Source organism: Pipistrellus kuhlii, unplaced genomic scaffold (assembly GCF_014108245.1).
Source record: "Pipistrellus kuhlii isolate mPipKuh1 unplaced genomic scaffold, mPipKuh1.p scaffold_m20_p_7, whole genome shotgun sequence".
Lineage (NCBI taxonomy): Eukaryota > Metazoa > Chordata > Mammalia > Chiroptera > Vespertilionidae > Pipistrellus > Pipistrellus kuhlii.
Window position 1 is genome coordinate 23,925,334 of NW_023425573.1, and position 17,086 is coordinate 23,942,419.

Genomic DNA, 17,086 nt, shown 5'->3' on the forward strand with positions numbered 1-17,086 from the left:
TCTCCCACTTGGCAACCATCCCTAAAGGTTGCAAACTCATAAGTGCTGAAGCTGACTCAGTCAGGACTTCAGCTAAAGCTAAAATTAACTACCGGAACTGCAGCTTGAGGCAACTGCATTGCAAAGAAAATTTCAAAGTGCAAATAAATTGGAGTCAGAACCCAACTATTCAAGTAAATCCCGAATTCTCATCCTATTGCTTCTACTGAATAAATATTAAAGATGCCTAAAAATGAGACATATCTTCATTTAAGAGGTCATAATGCAGTGGAAAATCAAAAGTGTGTATTTTGTTTGTTGACTTAAGATCCTAGCGTAATATGTACAGTAATAATCTAAAGTAGAAAATAAAACTTCCTCGAAATAAGCAGGGGTGAGGTTCAATTACACAGAATTTTATGAAGTGAGAAAAGCTGTTGACTCACAGACATTCCTTATCACTTGAGCAGCAAGTACAGTGTGGCCTCATCTCTTTTCCCTCAAGCAATTGATGCCTATATATAATACTTTGTTTTTCAACTTTCCTTCTTGATCTCTTGTATTTGTATATATGTATGTGTGTGTGTGCGCTCGCGTGTGTATACGCAAACTTATTTACATTCTTTACATATTTAAGTTTTAAATTGTGGTAGACTGGAAAAAAATGGCCACAAATTCTTTGTAGCTCTTCCCATCAAGAAATGGAGCCTATGGGCTTGCCCTGTGACTTGCTTATGACAATGACAGTAGCAAACATAAAAAAAGAAGCATCTTTAAAAAGAGTATGTACTGGGCCCCAGCCAGTGTGGCTCAGTGGTTGAGTGTTGAGCTATGAACCAGGTCATGGTTCTATTCCCAGTCAGGGCATATGCCTGGGTTGTGGGCTCAATCCCCAGTGTGGGGCCTGCAGAAGGCAGCATTTCAATGATTCTCTCTCATCATTGATGTTTCTATTTTTCTCCCTTTCCCTTCCTCTCTGAAATCAATAACAATATATATTTTTAAAGTATATGTATTGAGCCAAAACTGGTTTGGCTCAATGGATAGAGCGTCGGCTTGTGGACTGAAGGGTCCCAGGTTTGATTCTGGTCAAGGGCATGTACCTTGGTTGCAGGCACATCCCTAGTGGGGGGGTGCAGGAGGCAGCTGGTCGATGTTTCTTTCTCATCGATGTTTCTAACTCTCTGTCCCTCTCTCTTCCTCTCTGTAAAAAATCAATAAAATTATATATATATATATATATATATATATTTTAAAAAGTATATGTATTGGTTCTTATCCTTTCTTGCTGTTTTTGGAACCCAGCTTCCATGTGAAGGAGTCCAAACTGATCTGCTAGATGATGAGAGATACATGGCCCAGTTTCCCCATCACTCCAGCCAACTACCAGGCACACGAGTGAGGACATCCGGGACCAGTCAGCATCTAGCTGACTACAAAGGTGTAAGTGAATATGCCCAACACCACATGGAGCAGAGAAGAGATAGTCCAGTAAAGCCATGCCTAAATTATCAACCATAGAATTATAAGCAATAAATGGTCATATCAAGCCACTAGGTTTGAAGTCATTTGTTATAGGAAGAACTAACTGATATACGAAGGTTTAATTACAAGAGACAATGCCTAACCTAAAGGAATAAAGCCAAAGATATAAACTTGTAGGCATCATAGAACTAGAAGGAAATATATTTTTAGGTAATGGTGAATAAAGGAGAATTATCCCAAAATCATACAGCCAGGCACTATACATTTCTTGCTTTCAGTTGGGCTTAGCCAACCTAAAATAAACATTTACCAATGACTTGGGACCTTGACTCTGATCTATATCATTACAAACTATCTGGTAGAAGAAAAAAAATGAAACATGACCCCTGGTAATTATCAACATATCACTAAGACTACAGTCCAAACAGCTAAGCATCTGCCCAGGCAACCCCTATCAAATAAAATAGGGTTTTTAGTGGAACAGTGTGACACTGTATAAGAAGGTCCTTCATTACACACAAAAGGACATGCTGTTCTACAAAATCAATAAGTGCTTTGAAGTGACAATGTCCTAGAACTAAAAAAGAGGTTGCCTATCAATCCACTCAGATAAAACTAAGAGCTCTGAATCTTCATTAAAACGGAGGCAATTTTGTAAAACCACTCAGTATATGAAGCAACTTTCATCATTTACTTTCAAATTGAAAATTAATGGCTGTGATTTTAGAAATGGAAGAAATGCAGGGCACTGTCCCCAGGTTTTCATACAAAGCTGAGTCAATGAAGAACCCAAAGCATATTGAAGGCTAGCAGGTCAGAAGAAAAGTAGAACATGCAGACAAATCTCATTATCTGTTGTCTAATTGGGACTCAGGGTGCGTGTCACCCCCAGTCACAATACAGCTCAGACATCACCTGGAACAGCACATTGTCATAGGGTTTCCAGCCCCAGGATTGTGAGACCCATCGACACTGAGCTAGTCCTGTGCAAAGGAGTCATGTTGAAAGGGGAGGACATCAGAGTTATCTCAAGGAAGTGAACTAAAAAGAATTACAAAAGTTACATATGAAGAGGAAAGAATAGTTCAGGGATGTCACCAGTGCCAGGTAAAAAGAAACAGCAACAAATGAGTCCATCAATACAATGCAATAATCAACATGGGAGGCTTTCAGAGACCCAGGTGGTAATAAAATATATATTTTTTAAAAAATATCAAATTGCTACTAGGCATTGGGGACTCCAGAGTGGAAAGCACCCATCAAAAAAGACTGCCAACCTGGTCAGTGTTTTTCATTGGGTAGAGAATCTGCCTAGGCTCTGAAGGGTTGTGGGTTCAATTCCTAGTCAAGATTTGAACCCCACCCTGGTCTGGGGCATGCACAGGAGGCAACCAATCAATATGTCTCTCTCAGGTCAATGTTTCTCCACCCACCCCCCTTTCTCTTTTTCTTTCCTTCACCCAATTCCCTCCCTCTCTTCCACTCTTTCTAAAAATCAATGGGAAAAATATCAGGTGAGGATTAACAAAAAAAAAAAAAAAAAAAAAGACAGACAGACAGACAGAGAGAGAAAGAGAGAGAGGGGGGGAGGGAGAGAGAGAGAGGGAGACTGACTGTCTAAGGTGATGCATCATGTGGCTGTGTCCGTTATTTCTTTAACTGGGTGCATACAGCAGACACCAAGTCAAATGAAACTGTAAGTTTCAGTCACAGGTTGCCCGCAGCATCAATTCTGAAGCAGTTGAATCTGCAATAAAACAAAAGCAGAAGAGGGCCCCCTACTGCCAGGCAGTTCAATTTCCTTGGAAGTCAGCCTTGTGCTTCTCTGTGCTGAGAAGTAAGAAACTATTGGTCAAGAGCCACTCTTAGGATTACAGCTGAGGCCACTTTTCAAAATGCCTTTGAGGTGTCCACATAGACACCTCAGAGGCATTTTGAAAAGAGCTGTTCCTAGGTAAGGGGAGTCTAGAAGCTTTTTCTTGTGATTGGCTCAAGCATAAGTAAGCGTCCAGGATCACACATTAACTTGGGGGCCACAACTAGGCTCCTACTAAGTCTAGCCTATTGGTTGAGAGCTTTATTATCAAGCAGACTGGGGGTTTTATCACCTCCACCTCCTTCAATAGCAATACTATTATCTGGGTTAAGTAAAAGAAAATGTTTGTCAAGGACTTAGCACAGTCTCAATGTAGGAAGTTCTCATAGATGGAAGCTACTCGGGGTGATGCCAGCATGGATAAAGTGCATTACCTGGGTCAACAGAGCTAAATCAACGTTTTGATGAATCTCAATTTGATGGATTCATTCAAGGTGTCTATTCAGACAAGTACCACTTAGAAATCTGGTAAAATGTTTCATTTTTCAGTCAGCTATTCACAACTGGGAGTCAGGGTCACAATTTGACCTCATTTCCTATTGACTCTAACATAACAGAAGCTCCAGATCCCAGCCCAGCTTCATGCTTAACTAGCTCTGAAGTTATGGGTGGAGAAATCCAACAACCTTGCATCCCACTTCACAAGAATTCTAGGGATTTGAGAGCCATTTAGTTAAAGAGCTCTGCCCAGCTCCTGGCACTGAAATATTATATTTATCAATCACAAGGGCCAAGGCAGTGAACAATCCTTTAATTCCATAAGAAGTAGGACTTGGACTCATTATTCAAGAATGCCTGGCATGGCCATGAAAATTGATCCCACCTTTAGTCCAACTTCAAACTTTAACCTCACAAGAGAAGAATCAGAGCACATATTTAATAATTTCTCAATGGTCTTCCCAGGAAAAGGGGAGTATCTGTCATTGGCATCATCCTCTTAGAGATTCTAAAGGGCATGATCACATGCATCATCTCACTTGAGCTTTGTTACATTTATCCCCATTTAAAAAAAAAAAAGAAAGAAAGAAAGAAAGAAAGAAAGAAAGAAAGAAAGAAAGAAAGAAAAAGAAAAACCAAGACTAACAGAGGCCAATTGCATGGCTATTCAGTGATAAAGCTGGGACTTAAGTTCAGCTCTTCTTAACTCTAAGCCCTCTTCTTAACTCTAAGCCCGGACCCCTTTCCATCACACCTGGGGAGAAGGCAAGGCATGCCAAATTTCAGGTCTCATTCCAGATGCGTGAAAAATGTTAGCCACAGGATCATAATTTTCAACCACAGAACAAAATAAGAGGCAGTAGCTTAGTCACAAAATAGTTTTAAATAAGTCCCCACATGACCTCCACAGCCATGAGCTTAATGAGAATTTCCCAAATTTAGTCACTGCCTAGTGCTTCAAACAGAGCCGTCCTCAGAAATGTTCTGGTTAGTGACATCAATGGATAACAGTTGCCATTTCTGACCTTCCTTCCAGCTAAGATGATGTGAAATGATTTGCTCACAGACTGTGCTACATCCTGCTGCCAGTAGGTAAATTTCATACCTTTACAACAACTGTTCTGTCAAGAATGTGTTTTGAACTATTTGAATTTTAAGGGGAAGCCAGGAGCAGAGGAAACAGAAATCCCTTCTAATTAAAGGCAAGTTCATTAACACTTTCATACATATGGATGAGCCATTTAAAGCAAGGTTAAGTGAGCAGCCTTGTGAAAAGATTTTTAATGTCAGGAATCTCATAAAAATTCCATATGCTGCACCAGCCAGTGCCCTTGACTCATTACCAGTGTCCTTCGATCCCTCGGATTAATCCCTCGGGTCACTAGCCTTAACAAGGTGAATATCATAGGTCCCCCATAAATGCCCCCCAGAACTAGATTCTAAACATAATGGAGAGGAAGAATGGTCATGGAAGAAGTTCAGAACACCATCAGGATGTAGCATTTCTACACTTAGGTATCTCAAGTCTTAACTATAGAGAGGGCAGGCAGAGCAAGACTGAAGCTGCAATTGGTGAAGATCCAGCTGGCCTTTGACTTATTTATTGACTTATTTATAAGTGCAGGAGATGTTTAATATTTTATTTTTATCTGTACTTAGACAAAATTATGAAATGGCCTTGTTTGTCTCACTTGGTTATGGCCTACGAGTGACCATGCCTAATGCCAATGTTGTATGTGAATGCTTACATCCTTATGTCCAACAGGAGACACAATGCCAGGCTGTGAGCACAGAACCAACAACTCCAAGGTTTGCCTGTGAATGTCCAACAAGCTCCCAGATATGAGGAGCTTCACCTTTAACAATGTGAAGATTTAAACTTTTTCTTAGGGAAAGTACAGATTATAAAGAATTATGACAGCTGTGGTTAGGTAGACAGGCTTCTACTTGGGATCCCGATGGTGGGCTGCTATGGTTTGGAACATAACAAAGGAAAGGCCTGGTACTAAGATTAGGATGTGGGGAAAGGAGACAATATATTCCATATGAGCTACACCTCTCAAGAAGAACGCGACATGTAGATCAGGCCCCTCCTAGAGCATGTTAAATGCGAGAACTGGCTCCATTGTAGTAAACCTGGCAAAGTTTTCCGGTTAGTAAAAGGTGTCAGTTGTCCACAGTATTTATCCAAGAATCTAAATGCCATTGGTATTCATTAGTGAGATAGATGTCTTCAGATCTTTGCAGTTGTATTTTTTTCTTTATAGCTGTTGAATGGCTATTAAAATCCTAACCATTGAAGTCTTACCTTAGATTCTGTTTCCAGCAGACATTAATCACAGTGCTGATAGCATCAAGTCTACATTAAACAGAAGGCAGAAATGCCAGCTGTGTCTTTAGCCCTCACATCCCAGTAATGCAGCCCACATGTAGAGCATATGAAAAAAAAAAGAAAGAAAACAGTACACGAAATCGTGCAGTTTCCTTTTTAAAAAATTTCATTTGGAAAAAAAGTCTAACCTTCCTTTCTTGTAAAGTCTGGAAGACCTATAGTGAAGAAGAATACGTATGGATACACAATGGGCAACTTGTCCCTAGTCTGTAACAATTCCTGAACATCTAAGATTATTCATGAAAATAAAAACTACTACCGTGTTTCCCTGAAAATAAGACATCCTCCAAAAATAAGACCTAGTGCATGAAAAGATAAGACATCCCCTGAAAATAAGACCCAGCGCAACTTTGGGAGAAAAAAATTAATATAAGACACTGTCTTATTTTCGGGGAAACAGGATACTTATATTTCCATGTAAAAATTCTCTAATGAGTATATTTTAAATTCCTTCAACAGTAACGTAAGGCATATTCTAAGTGTCAGGGTTAATTTAATTCAACGAATAAGGTTAGAATAATAACAAGTGTATGAGGCAGGGCCAAGGACCAGTGAACCCAGGCAAACCATCTCCCTCTTCACCAGGGATTCCTTCTGGTATTGGTCAGCATCCAAATGGCATCTCCAAATGCCACCATTATACCAAGAACCCATGAAACACATGGCTGTCACCTACACAGGTGATTTCATGCTGGCGGGTGACTCTCTACACAGCAGCACTGCCTCCCATAATGTTTGCAGGGCTCCACATTCTCACTATTTCCAGCCTTTGAGAGATTTAAATTTGCTATATTTTTAGAGTACATGTGGCCTGTCACTTAGCAGCATCACTGAAAGATAACATCTCAGTGATTACACAGGGCTGACGTTTTATTATTTGATATTAAAATCGCATCCGAAATCCCCAGCCTAATAAGCTCAAAATGAGCTTTAAAAATAAAGCACCTGGCAGATCTGATTGCAGTCACTCAAATGACATTTTGTTAGCTGGCAACTCATTATCAAGCTGGCACGGTTTCAACCCGCTGCCTTTCTAGGAATGGGATCCGTGTGCTCTCTATGAAGGTGATCAGGCCGGCCACGCTTCAGCTAGACACCCCATTTCACCTATTCTCACAAGGGTCTTCTGTTATGCAAACTAGTAGGAAAGCAATTACATGCTCCAAAAGATTAAGACTAGAAATTTCACATTCAGAGTATTGTCATTTTCGCCTCCTAAAATGTAAATTCTTATTAGATATTAAGATATATTTTTTCACATAATGTCACCTAATGATTGGAGGAAGCAACCCCTCAGAAAGGAATTCTGTCTCCCAAATTCAATGAGAGTCCAGAAGGTATCATGAGATGAAATACATGCTTCTTCAGCTTTTCAAGGCCACTTAGAGGCTGGATACTGGCTAGTACCAAGCTAAATGCTCTGAATGGACATGAATGAAGTTTGAGCAAAGAGCAACAGGACAGAAAAGAGGAATTTAAACAAGAGATACCCCCTCCCACCTCATAGCTTGAGGAGAAATTTCCATGGATGGAAATAAAGGGGAACAGCTCATACTACTCCATGCCAGAAAATGTGCCCCATGCTCCCACACAACAGAAGAACATGGTCACAACCTGTGCCAGATCTAATCTGGGACCCAACTGTAATTGAATTGACTAGCATTTAAGATGTTATTTATGAAAATGAAAACTGAAGCCGCAAGATGGTAATTTCCTATGGTGACAGTCAATAAGTGGGGATCTCAGTGGGAGATCCTCTACCCACTTCGGCCACTTCTCCTAGGATGGAGAGAAAAACCCTAGCAGAATAGTTTCCATTTAGGACCATGTCAGCCTCCTCACCCAAGCTGAAACCTGTCTTTATGTATTATTGTTATACAACATCTTAATAATATTGAAGCATATTAAGTAGCATTTTATAGTTAAACTAGAGGACCAGTGCACAAAAGTTGTGCATTGGTAGGGTCCCTAGAAGCTGACAGCTACTGGCCAGGACTCCCTCCCTTCTCCTGGCCAGCCCATTCCCTGGTTGAACTCCCAGATGACCTCCCAGGCAAGGGGACAATTTGCATACTATGCTTTTATTATATAGGGTAACTATATTTAAATGTTTAAAAATAAGCCAACTAAAATACAAGGGAAATTTTCCCGTGGTTAAGAAAGGAAGTCAGAGGAGAAGGGAAGGAGAAAATGAAACTGCCTTTGGTCTTGTCGAGAGGGCTCAGGCAAGGCTGAGGGACCCCCTCCAGTGCATGAATGTTGTGCCCCAGGCCTCTAGTTGTTATATAAAAGTTACCAATAAAACACACTTCCTGCAGACTGCCATGGCTCAGTGGTTGAGTATCGACCTATGAACCAGGAGGTCATGGTTTAATTCCTAGTCAGGGCACATGCCCAGGTTGCCGGCTTGATCCCCAGTTGGGGGTTGTGTAGGAGGCAACTGATCAATGATTCTCTCTCATCATTGATGTTTCTATCTCTCTTTCCCTCTCTCCCTCTCTGAAATCAATAAAAATATATTTAAATAAATAAGTTAATTATTTAAAACACACACACACACACACTTCCTCTTACCCCAGGGGGGAAGACACATACAAAGATAAGAAATATGTTTTAAAGACAAGACAAGTGATACTGGGTGATATCTGGAACTCAAGGGAAGGAAAGCTGATTCAGCCCCAGCAGAAGTTTGCAGGTGACATGGGAGACAGAGGAGAAGGCATCCATGGGAGAATACTGCATGAGCAGAACCAGGAGTCAAGCAAAACCGGGGAATTGGCCACCCGTGCTGATGGGTCAGGGACGCTCGTGGGAAATCATGCTGGCAGTATTCTAAAGAGCGAGCTAGTGCAAGGATAGAGACCCGGGCAGAAATGAAGCAGAGGAAAGAAAATGAACAGGCGCTGTTTTCAGACCACACCAGGAGGCAGTGCAGACAAAGACTGACTAGTAACCACTATGACTCTGATTATCAAAACTCACACACATAAAAAAAAAGCAGGACAATGCAGAACACATCTGGAAAATAAGTGATAGAACTTTTGAACATTCACACAGGCAGCTGCAGTTGCTATAACATAGTGTGCATGGAGTATGAATTTTACTGGAGGATAAAATTCTGAACAGAGAGCATTCGGTTTTTTATGTGCATTAAAACAGAAAAATATATCCCATTAACCTAAGAACCCAGTATTAAAAGATATGCAATATAGCCAAAGCTGTAGAATGACCTTTAATAAAGTGTTTAAAAAGATAATTAAGCTGCTATAAGATCAGGCCTGTTTTTAATTTTCTGTATTTCGCTTACTTGTGTGTGTTTTTTATTGTTCTACGATCGTGAAGTGCTCATAAAAAGGGGAAAGGGTATTTTTCAAACCCTGCCAAGAGTAAGTCTACAAAAAAAGTGTGTCATAAATGAGTGGAGGTCAATTACACGGACAAGTCAGCATATTCAGCAGACCAGCATTTGCTCAGTGCAAGCGAGAGTCAGAAGTCTGAGATTTCGGCGTGAAGGACCTACGGTGACGGCTGGTACCCACCTGGGTCACAGAGGCACTTGTAGCTGGTGCCCACGCTGCGGCAGGTGCCGTGAGCGCAGGGGCTGAGCGCGCAGAAGTCCACCAGCTGAGCACAGGCGGGGCCGGTGAAGCCGGCGCTGCAGCTGCAGCCAAAGCGCACCCCGTCGGCGTAGCAGGTCCCGTTGTTCTGGCAGGGCGATGAGGCGCACGGGTCCACCTTCTCTTCGCAGGCCGAGCCGAAGTACCCTGCCAGGACACGCAGACCCGGAGGATGGGTTAAACATTTTCAAACTGTATTTACACATAACAACTTGTAAACTTGTGAATTGATTGGCCAATTAGTCCATTAATAGTCTGCAGGTATAAACAAAGGAAGGTATGGCAGATTTTTCTTTTTAGTGTGGGTAATTGGGGGTTAAAATATTAAGTCCTGTGCTCCCAGTTTTGCAATATAAAATACGTTTGCTCAGATGTATAGACCTGCAGGGACATGAACACATTTACATATGCATACATATGTGTGTATCTACGTATTACTATGCAGGGATGGGGAACCTTTTTCCTATCAATGACCATGTGGATATTTATAACATCATCCGATTAATATAATTTACTTACTATAAATGTATGTTGAGGACACATATGTAACACCTTAAACAATAAAGAATTTTTTTTAAATGTATGTTGCTATAAAAACAAGCTCCTAGATTTATTGAATTTCAAGTCCTGCCTGTGGTTGCCTTGGCAGGGCCAGACCAAATGATTTTGCAAGACTTATGTGGCCTGTGGGCCAGATATTCCCCACCCCTGACCAGAGAGATGTCAAAAATATATTAACAGTGGATACCTTCAAGAAAGTGGGACTGGGGTCAGTGCAGGGCTTTCACCTCTTATTTTATACTCATTGCTGGGGAAAGATATTCCTCACTTTGCTTTAAAAGGTAAAGATATAATCCTGAATTTTAAAAATTAAACCTATGTAAAATAACACAATAAAAAACCTTTCTCCCATCTTTATTCCTTTGTCCCCCATTCCCTTCTCTAGAAGCAACCACTTTTGGCAGTTCTTGAATATATGTATATATATATTTTAAGTTGGTTATTACACTAATTACACTGTGGTATATCCATACTCTAGGAAATTATTCAGTAATGGAAAGGAACTAAGTTATGATTCATGACACACCATAAATCAACTTCAAAAAATTATGATTGGTGAAAGAAGCCAGCTACACAACATATAATGCATAACTTCATTTATAAGAAATGCCCAGAAAAAGCAAATCTAAAGATATAGAAAGTAAATCAGTGGTTGCTTGGGGCTGGGATGGGTTGACTTCAAATAGCCATGATGAGTCTGATATAAATGTTTTAATGTTAGATTGTGGTGATGGTTGTACAACTCCATGTATTTATTAAAATGCATCAAACTGTACTCTTAAAATGAATGATATCTATGATATGTAAATTATACTTCAATAAATGTTCTAAAATGTATTCATTATAAATGTGTTTAATTATATAGGTGATTTTTATTTTATTTGTGTGTGTGTGTGTTTCAATATTTCTCATTTTTAAAATGTTACATATTTATGTGTGTGAGTCTTTAGGCTTGTGTGTCCATGTAGATGTTTAACAATGCTTTAGGTAAAATCTATTTTTCTTTTAATATTTTAAGAGAAGTTTGAAAATTAAATGAAGATTCGAATTTTAGAAACAAGAGTTAAAGAATTTTACTCATATACAGTTTTTATTATAATATTCTATTTCATGGTTTTTATCTCCTTTAAATTTATATTTACCCATCTGCATGCAGAACTAAAAATCCTGGTAGTTTCTGTTGATATTGTTAAGGACATGGAGAATATACAAAAGTTGTTCCCAGACTTAATTATCTGAAGCATCATCCAAAAATTGGCATAATCAACATGATATTCTTCTGTCCAAAATAGAAAATTCAAAAATTATCTAATGCTACCCAACATTTTATAACATTTTGGGTAGTTTTTAATTTTAGAAATAATCCTAAGAATGTATTACACAATCAGTTTTAATAACACTTGAATTCTCCCAAGAGTCCCCTTACAGCCTAGAGTAGAATACAGTTCTATCCTTCATGAAATGTTTTCCATTTCATTCTGACTGCAAAGGAGTCACTTAAACACACCGTTATTACCATAGGACAAATTGAGCAACCAAAGCAAGTCCTGACCCTTCTAGTCTACTACTGCCCTGCCCCAGAAACAAGGCTGAAATTACTTTCTCCATAAAGTTGTTGTGAATTCTAAAAAGATATGTCAAAATTCTTAGAACAGCTCCTAGTCCAATGCTGAATGACTGAATAAAAATGGTAGTAAGAATACAAACAGCTGACATCCTCTGGGAGCTCCAAATGGGTTCAACCACATTCATAAACACATTCAAACTCCAAAACACAAAGAGCCCAATATAGGAGAGCAAATGGAATACTGCTTTATGAAATCTATAACAAAAACGTAAAATGCATAATTACTGAATGGCCAAATAGCAGAACAACTGTCTGGACGACCAAGCTAGACACACACTGGCGCCAGGCCAGCCAAGGCGGGTGCGATGGGATTGGTCGGGGGCCCTGCCATTGCCCCATGATCAACCAGCAGAGGGAGGTCCAGGACGATGGGGGAGGGGGTGCACAGCTCTGAGATCAATCACCCCAAAGAAGGAGGCCCAGGCTACTGGGCCAACAGCACTACAGTGGGTGGGCGGGGGCCTCCCTCTGCAGGGCAATCCATCATGGTGCTCCCACTTTGCAAGAGGAGCAAGCTGGGCTTAGGGAACCCCCTCCAAGTGCACGAATCTTGTGCACCAAGCCCCTAGTATTATAATATAAGTAAAAGATAACAATAGCAGTGTTTCTAAAATGACTAAAAGATTGATAAATTAGCCATACTGGAGAAATAATATGTAGTCCTAACTGGAAGCTAACATATTTGAATTAATAATCTCAATTGAAGGTAGAAAATAAAAAAACTATTTGATAAGTTAACCAAAAAAATGCATTGAGAATAATGAAGATAGTGGTATTTCTTGTTTGGAATACTTTATTTCAAGTCATACAAACCTCATACGATGGACATCAGGAAATATTAAAATGAAAATACCAGAGCTCCAGAGAGAAACTCAAACATATGGGAGAAATACCAACAGTGGAGAGCTTTAAAAACAACTCACTGTAATAAGGGGAAGTTTAGAAAAGGATGAAGTATTAAAGGATTAAAATGGAGAATAAACAAAACAGAGCTACAAAGGAAATCTCTAAGGAATGCAGGGAAAATGCAAAAAAAAAAAAAAAAAACACCAACAACTATAATTTACTTAGTTGATGTTACTTCAAGTTTTATATTTGAACCAGTATTTATATATGCTGGCTGACCATTTATTCTGTAAATAAAAAAGAAATCAGCACCCTTGAGATATACACATTATGGAAATCACATATTTAAGACCCAAAGAAAGCACTTCTGGAAGACTTTAAATTATACAACAATAGAGTTACTCTATGGGGAAAGCTATCTAGATGCCAGAAGTGTCTGGTTGGGGGAATATGGAATAAAGTAATAATAGAATTTTTGCTAACCCTGTAAAGATCATTTTATATAGAAGGAATGATACGTATGGGCACTTAAAACCGAACTCATGATTTCACTGTCTTGGCAAATGGTTCCAGTCAGACATTTAGAAACTATACCTGATTGCTTCTTGTCCCTTAACCCCCATAACTAACCAGTCAGTGGATAGTAACAGGGTCTATTTCCAAAACAGTTTGTGAATCCAGATGTTTTATATCATCTCACCACCACTGTTCTAGTCAATTATCTTTCCCTTCATCTATTGTAAGTTTCCTCTGGAGAGCATTCCTGTTATATTTTACCCCTATAACCCATTTCCCAAATAGCAATGAAAATGATTTTCTTAGAATGTAAATACCATCATCACTTCTTCCTTCCATGGGCAACAAGTCCTACCGGCCTTGACTCAGCTGACCACTCTGAGCCCTCTCTTTCCAGGAGCTGGCCATGCTGCCTTCCCTTCAGTTCCCAGAAATGACAAGCCATCTCCCACCTGGAGCCTTGAAACATTCCAGTGCCTGGAAGTTCCTGCTCCAACCTACTCACACAGAGGGCTCCTTTTAATTCCCAGCTTCAGTGATGGACAGACAGGCTTTCCCTGACCGCCCCATTCCAGGTATATATTTCTTGCTTGTTCTGTATCACAGCACTCTGTTCGCCACCTTCACAGCACTTTCCTGACTTTGTGAGATGTAGTTGTATATTGGTTTTACCAGAAAAATAGCCATTTCTCATCCCCAACAAGATCCAAGGCCTTTTAGAATAGGAATCACTTGGGTTCCTCTCACCCTAGAACACATGTGTCAAACACAAGGCCCGCGGGCCAAATCCGTCCCGCCAGGCCTTGCAATGTGGCCCGCACCGCGCTGTCATCACTGCACTCCGCTGCGTTTCCATCACAATGACAGTTTATGACTGTTCAGTAAACCATTTGGCTCGCGATTTAGGCTGGATTTTAGATTTTGGCCCCTTCTCTGATTGAGTTCGACACCCCTACCCTAGAAGCTCAGCACCCAGCCGAATGGCCACACAGTAAAAATTTGTGGAATAATTGAGCAGATAGAAAAATGGACGAGTGACAGAGGACATTTCCTAATAGATTTATTCCACAATAAATAAAGTTGATTGAGAAGTATGGGTTAGGTTTGGGGAGTTACAATAAAGGAATATGAAAAGGGTGAATATTAGTCACTATCTGCTCTGATTAGAGATAATATAAACAATCAGTTATCCAAAACAGTTTGTGAATCCAGAAAATTTGGTGCCTTGATGAGTTAGTTGCAAAGGGAAACAAAAAGGAGGTCTGCAAAAACTTGACTTTCAAAGAATTTAGTTTTTAACAGTGAAGACAGAAGGACATATCTGCGATGACGCGAGAACATTGTGAGGCCACTTTTTTCTTTCTTCTGCAAACATGGAATGATTCCAGCAAGAAGTGAGGTTGGAGGGTCAGGCCTGGCTGTCAGCATGGGATCAGTGTGTGTGGCACAGGCTCTGAGAGCAGCAGTGATTGAAAAGAAGGAATGATTGTTAGGGGTGCACAGGCCAGGAAAACCTCATGGAGAGCTGGGGTTTGCACTGAGCCTAAAAAAAAAAAAAAAAAAAAAAAAAAAAAAAAAAAAAAAAAAAAAAAAAAAAAAGCCCTGGATTTGGTTGGGCAGACAAGGATGAGAAATGATATTGGGATCAGAGAAGAGGTTTTGGCTGATGTTTATGGAAAACGTAATTGGGACCACATTTGTTCTAGTTCTAAGAAAGCAGACAGCTATGCGTGATAAAGAGAAGGGGAATATGCAGGAAAAGCAATTATAAAACCATCAGATGTAAAAGACCCAAGAGAATCACATTTAAAATGTGACTTTTAATTTTTAAGAAAATCCATGTGAGAGAGTAAAAATTATTTGAAGGACTTCTTAGCAGAACAAAAGGATGAATTTAGATCTAAGACAGGAAAATGAAAAATAATTAGGAAATAGAGAAATATTAAGTTAACTTCTCCCCAGTTTTGACTAAATATATAAAAGTCAGAAGAGATGAAACTTAAAGTAGATGAATTATATGAACAAAAATAATTGGTCATTAACATTTGAAATTTAGAGGTTTAATGAGAAAGTTCTGCTATTTCCTTTGGGCATTCATTTATCTAACATATTTAGATATAACCTAAAGTCACTGAGGCCAGGCACTGCTTCAAGACCTTGCATGTTACTGAGGAAATAACTTGTAAAATCATTGACCAATCTGTTCCACAGTCTTTACTCATATTGCTACAAATCGTCCCTCTTCCCTTCTCACCTCAATTACACTAGTAAACACCTGATTTCCTACATCCAGTCTCAACCTCCTTTAATTCACTCTCCACACTGCTTGCAATTAAGGATAGCAGAACAGCACAAATAGATGATATCCAGTAGCCTCAGAATGAAAAGCAGACTTAGTATGGATTATAAAACTGTTCATGATGGGGCCTCTTGAGCAGACATCTCATTTATGTTCACTTTCCACACTCCTTGGCCTTACTGAAATATTGACTCTCCCTCAAATCATGAACTCTCCGGATCTCCTTGCATTTTTAACCCATCTTTCTTTCTACTTAGAATATCCTATGTAGATTATGACTCTTTGTAACTGAGTAGATCAACATGAATCTAGAGTGATTGCCTTTCTAACTTCCGACTATCATGTGCCAGCCCTAAACTGGGCATCAGAATGGTTGCCAAAGGGAAGAGCTCAAAGTGAGAGGTAGGACCCAGGCATTTACTAAAAGTGAGCTGCTGCTGTCCCCTGCTGCTGATGGGAGAAGCAGGCAAACAAAATTCCTTTCTGTGTTTTTTATTTAAATAATCTCAGAGAAACTGTGCTAAGGGAAAAGAAGAGAGGTAAGGAACAAAAAAGAAGTAAGACTTAGTTGTAAATCACAAATTAATCAGCATGTACCAAACATAGAAATAAAATTTTGCACTTAGTTAATAAGTCTTCATATCCAATTTTGTTTCCAAAAGGTGAAACCACATAGCACAGGGAACTCCAAGGGAACAGCTGCTAAAATTCCTAAATGAAATGGTGAGTTAGGGATAAAGCCAAATTTTAAAAGAATAAGAACAGTATTGCATTCAGGCATGGTATGAGAACATGTTGCATGTTTCTTACGTAAATACATTCCATTTTATATGGTCCTAAGAGATGGCTGTTACCAAACTCATAGATATCAGGATTCTGGGGGGAAACAAACAAATCCTAGAATTGGATAACTCATAAATCTTTATTGGATAGCATGCCCACTTCCCGAGCAATACACATTAATCTCAAAGATAATTTTTATGACACTTGTGACTATTGCCTATAAATCCTTTTAAGATGGGAAGCATAGCCACTGGCATGAGTTGAATAAGAGGATTTACATAGCTAAATTACTCAAGACTATAAAATGTAGAAAAACAAAAAACAGTTTGGATAAATCTTTGGAGCATGTAGCAATGGAATTCAACCTTCAGGGCCTTTGGCTCAACATTAAGTTTCAGACCCAGACCTTTCTTAGAGTGCTTAGAGGTTTTAAAACTTCTCTCTATAAACAATACTTGAATAAACAAAATGGATTTATCATCTCAGCAAGGGGATCTCAAGCAGATATATATAAATTGAAGAATTTTAGGAATGGGCTTCCTTAAAGGTAATAGTCAAACCTCATCATTTTATAAGAAAACAATGTCTGGAAGAGATAAAAATTGTATGACTCACCCAAGGTGATATGATTCATTCTCCATAAGCATCATTATCATCATCAACATCA

The 17,086-nt window shown here is 39.4% G+C and overlaps 1 protein-coding gene across 1 annotated transcript in view; it reads right to left on the reverse strand.

The window, feature by feature from the left end:
• The window catches only part of DNER (delta/notch like EGF repeat containing), a 220,306-nt gene that overhangs the window by 44,773 nt on the left and 158,447 nt on the right, over positions 1-17,086 (reverse strand). Inside the window, exon 8 of the mRNA XM_036421970.2 lies at positions 9,710-9,934. Coding sequence (XP_036277863.1) covers positions 9,710-9,934 — 225 coding nt within the window. The remainder of the gene's footprint in view (positions 1-9,709; positions 9,935-17,086) is intronic.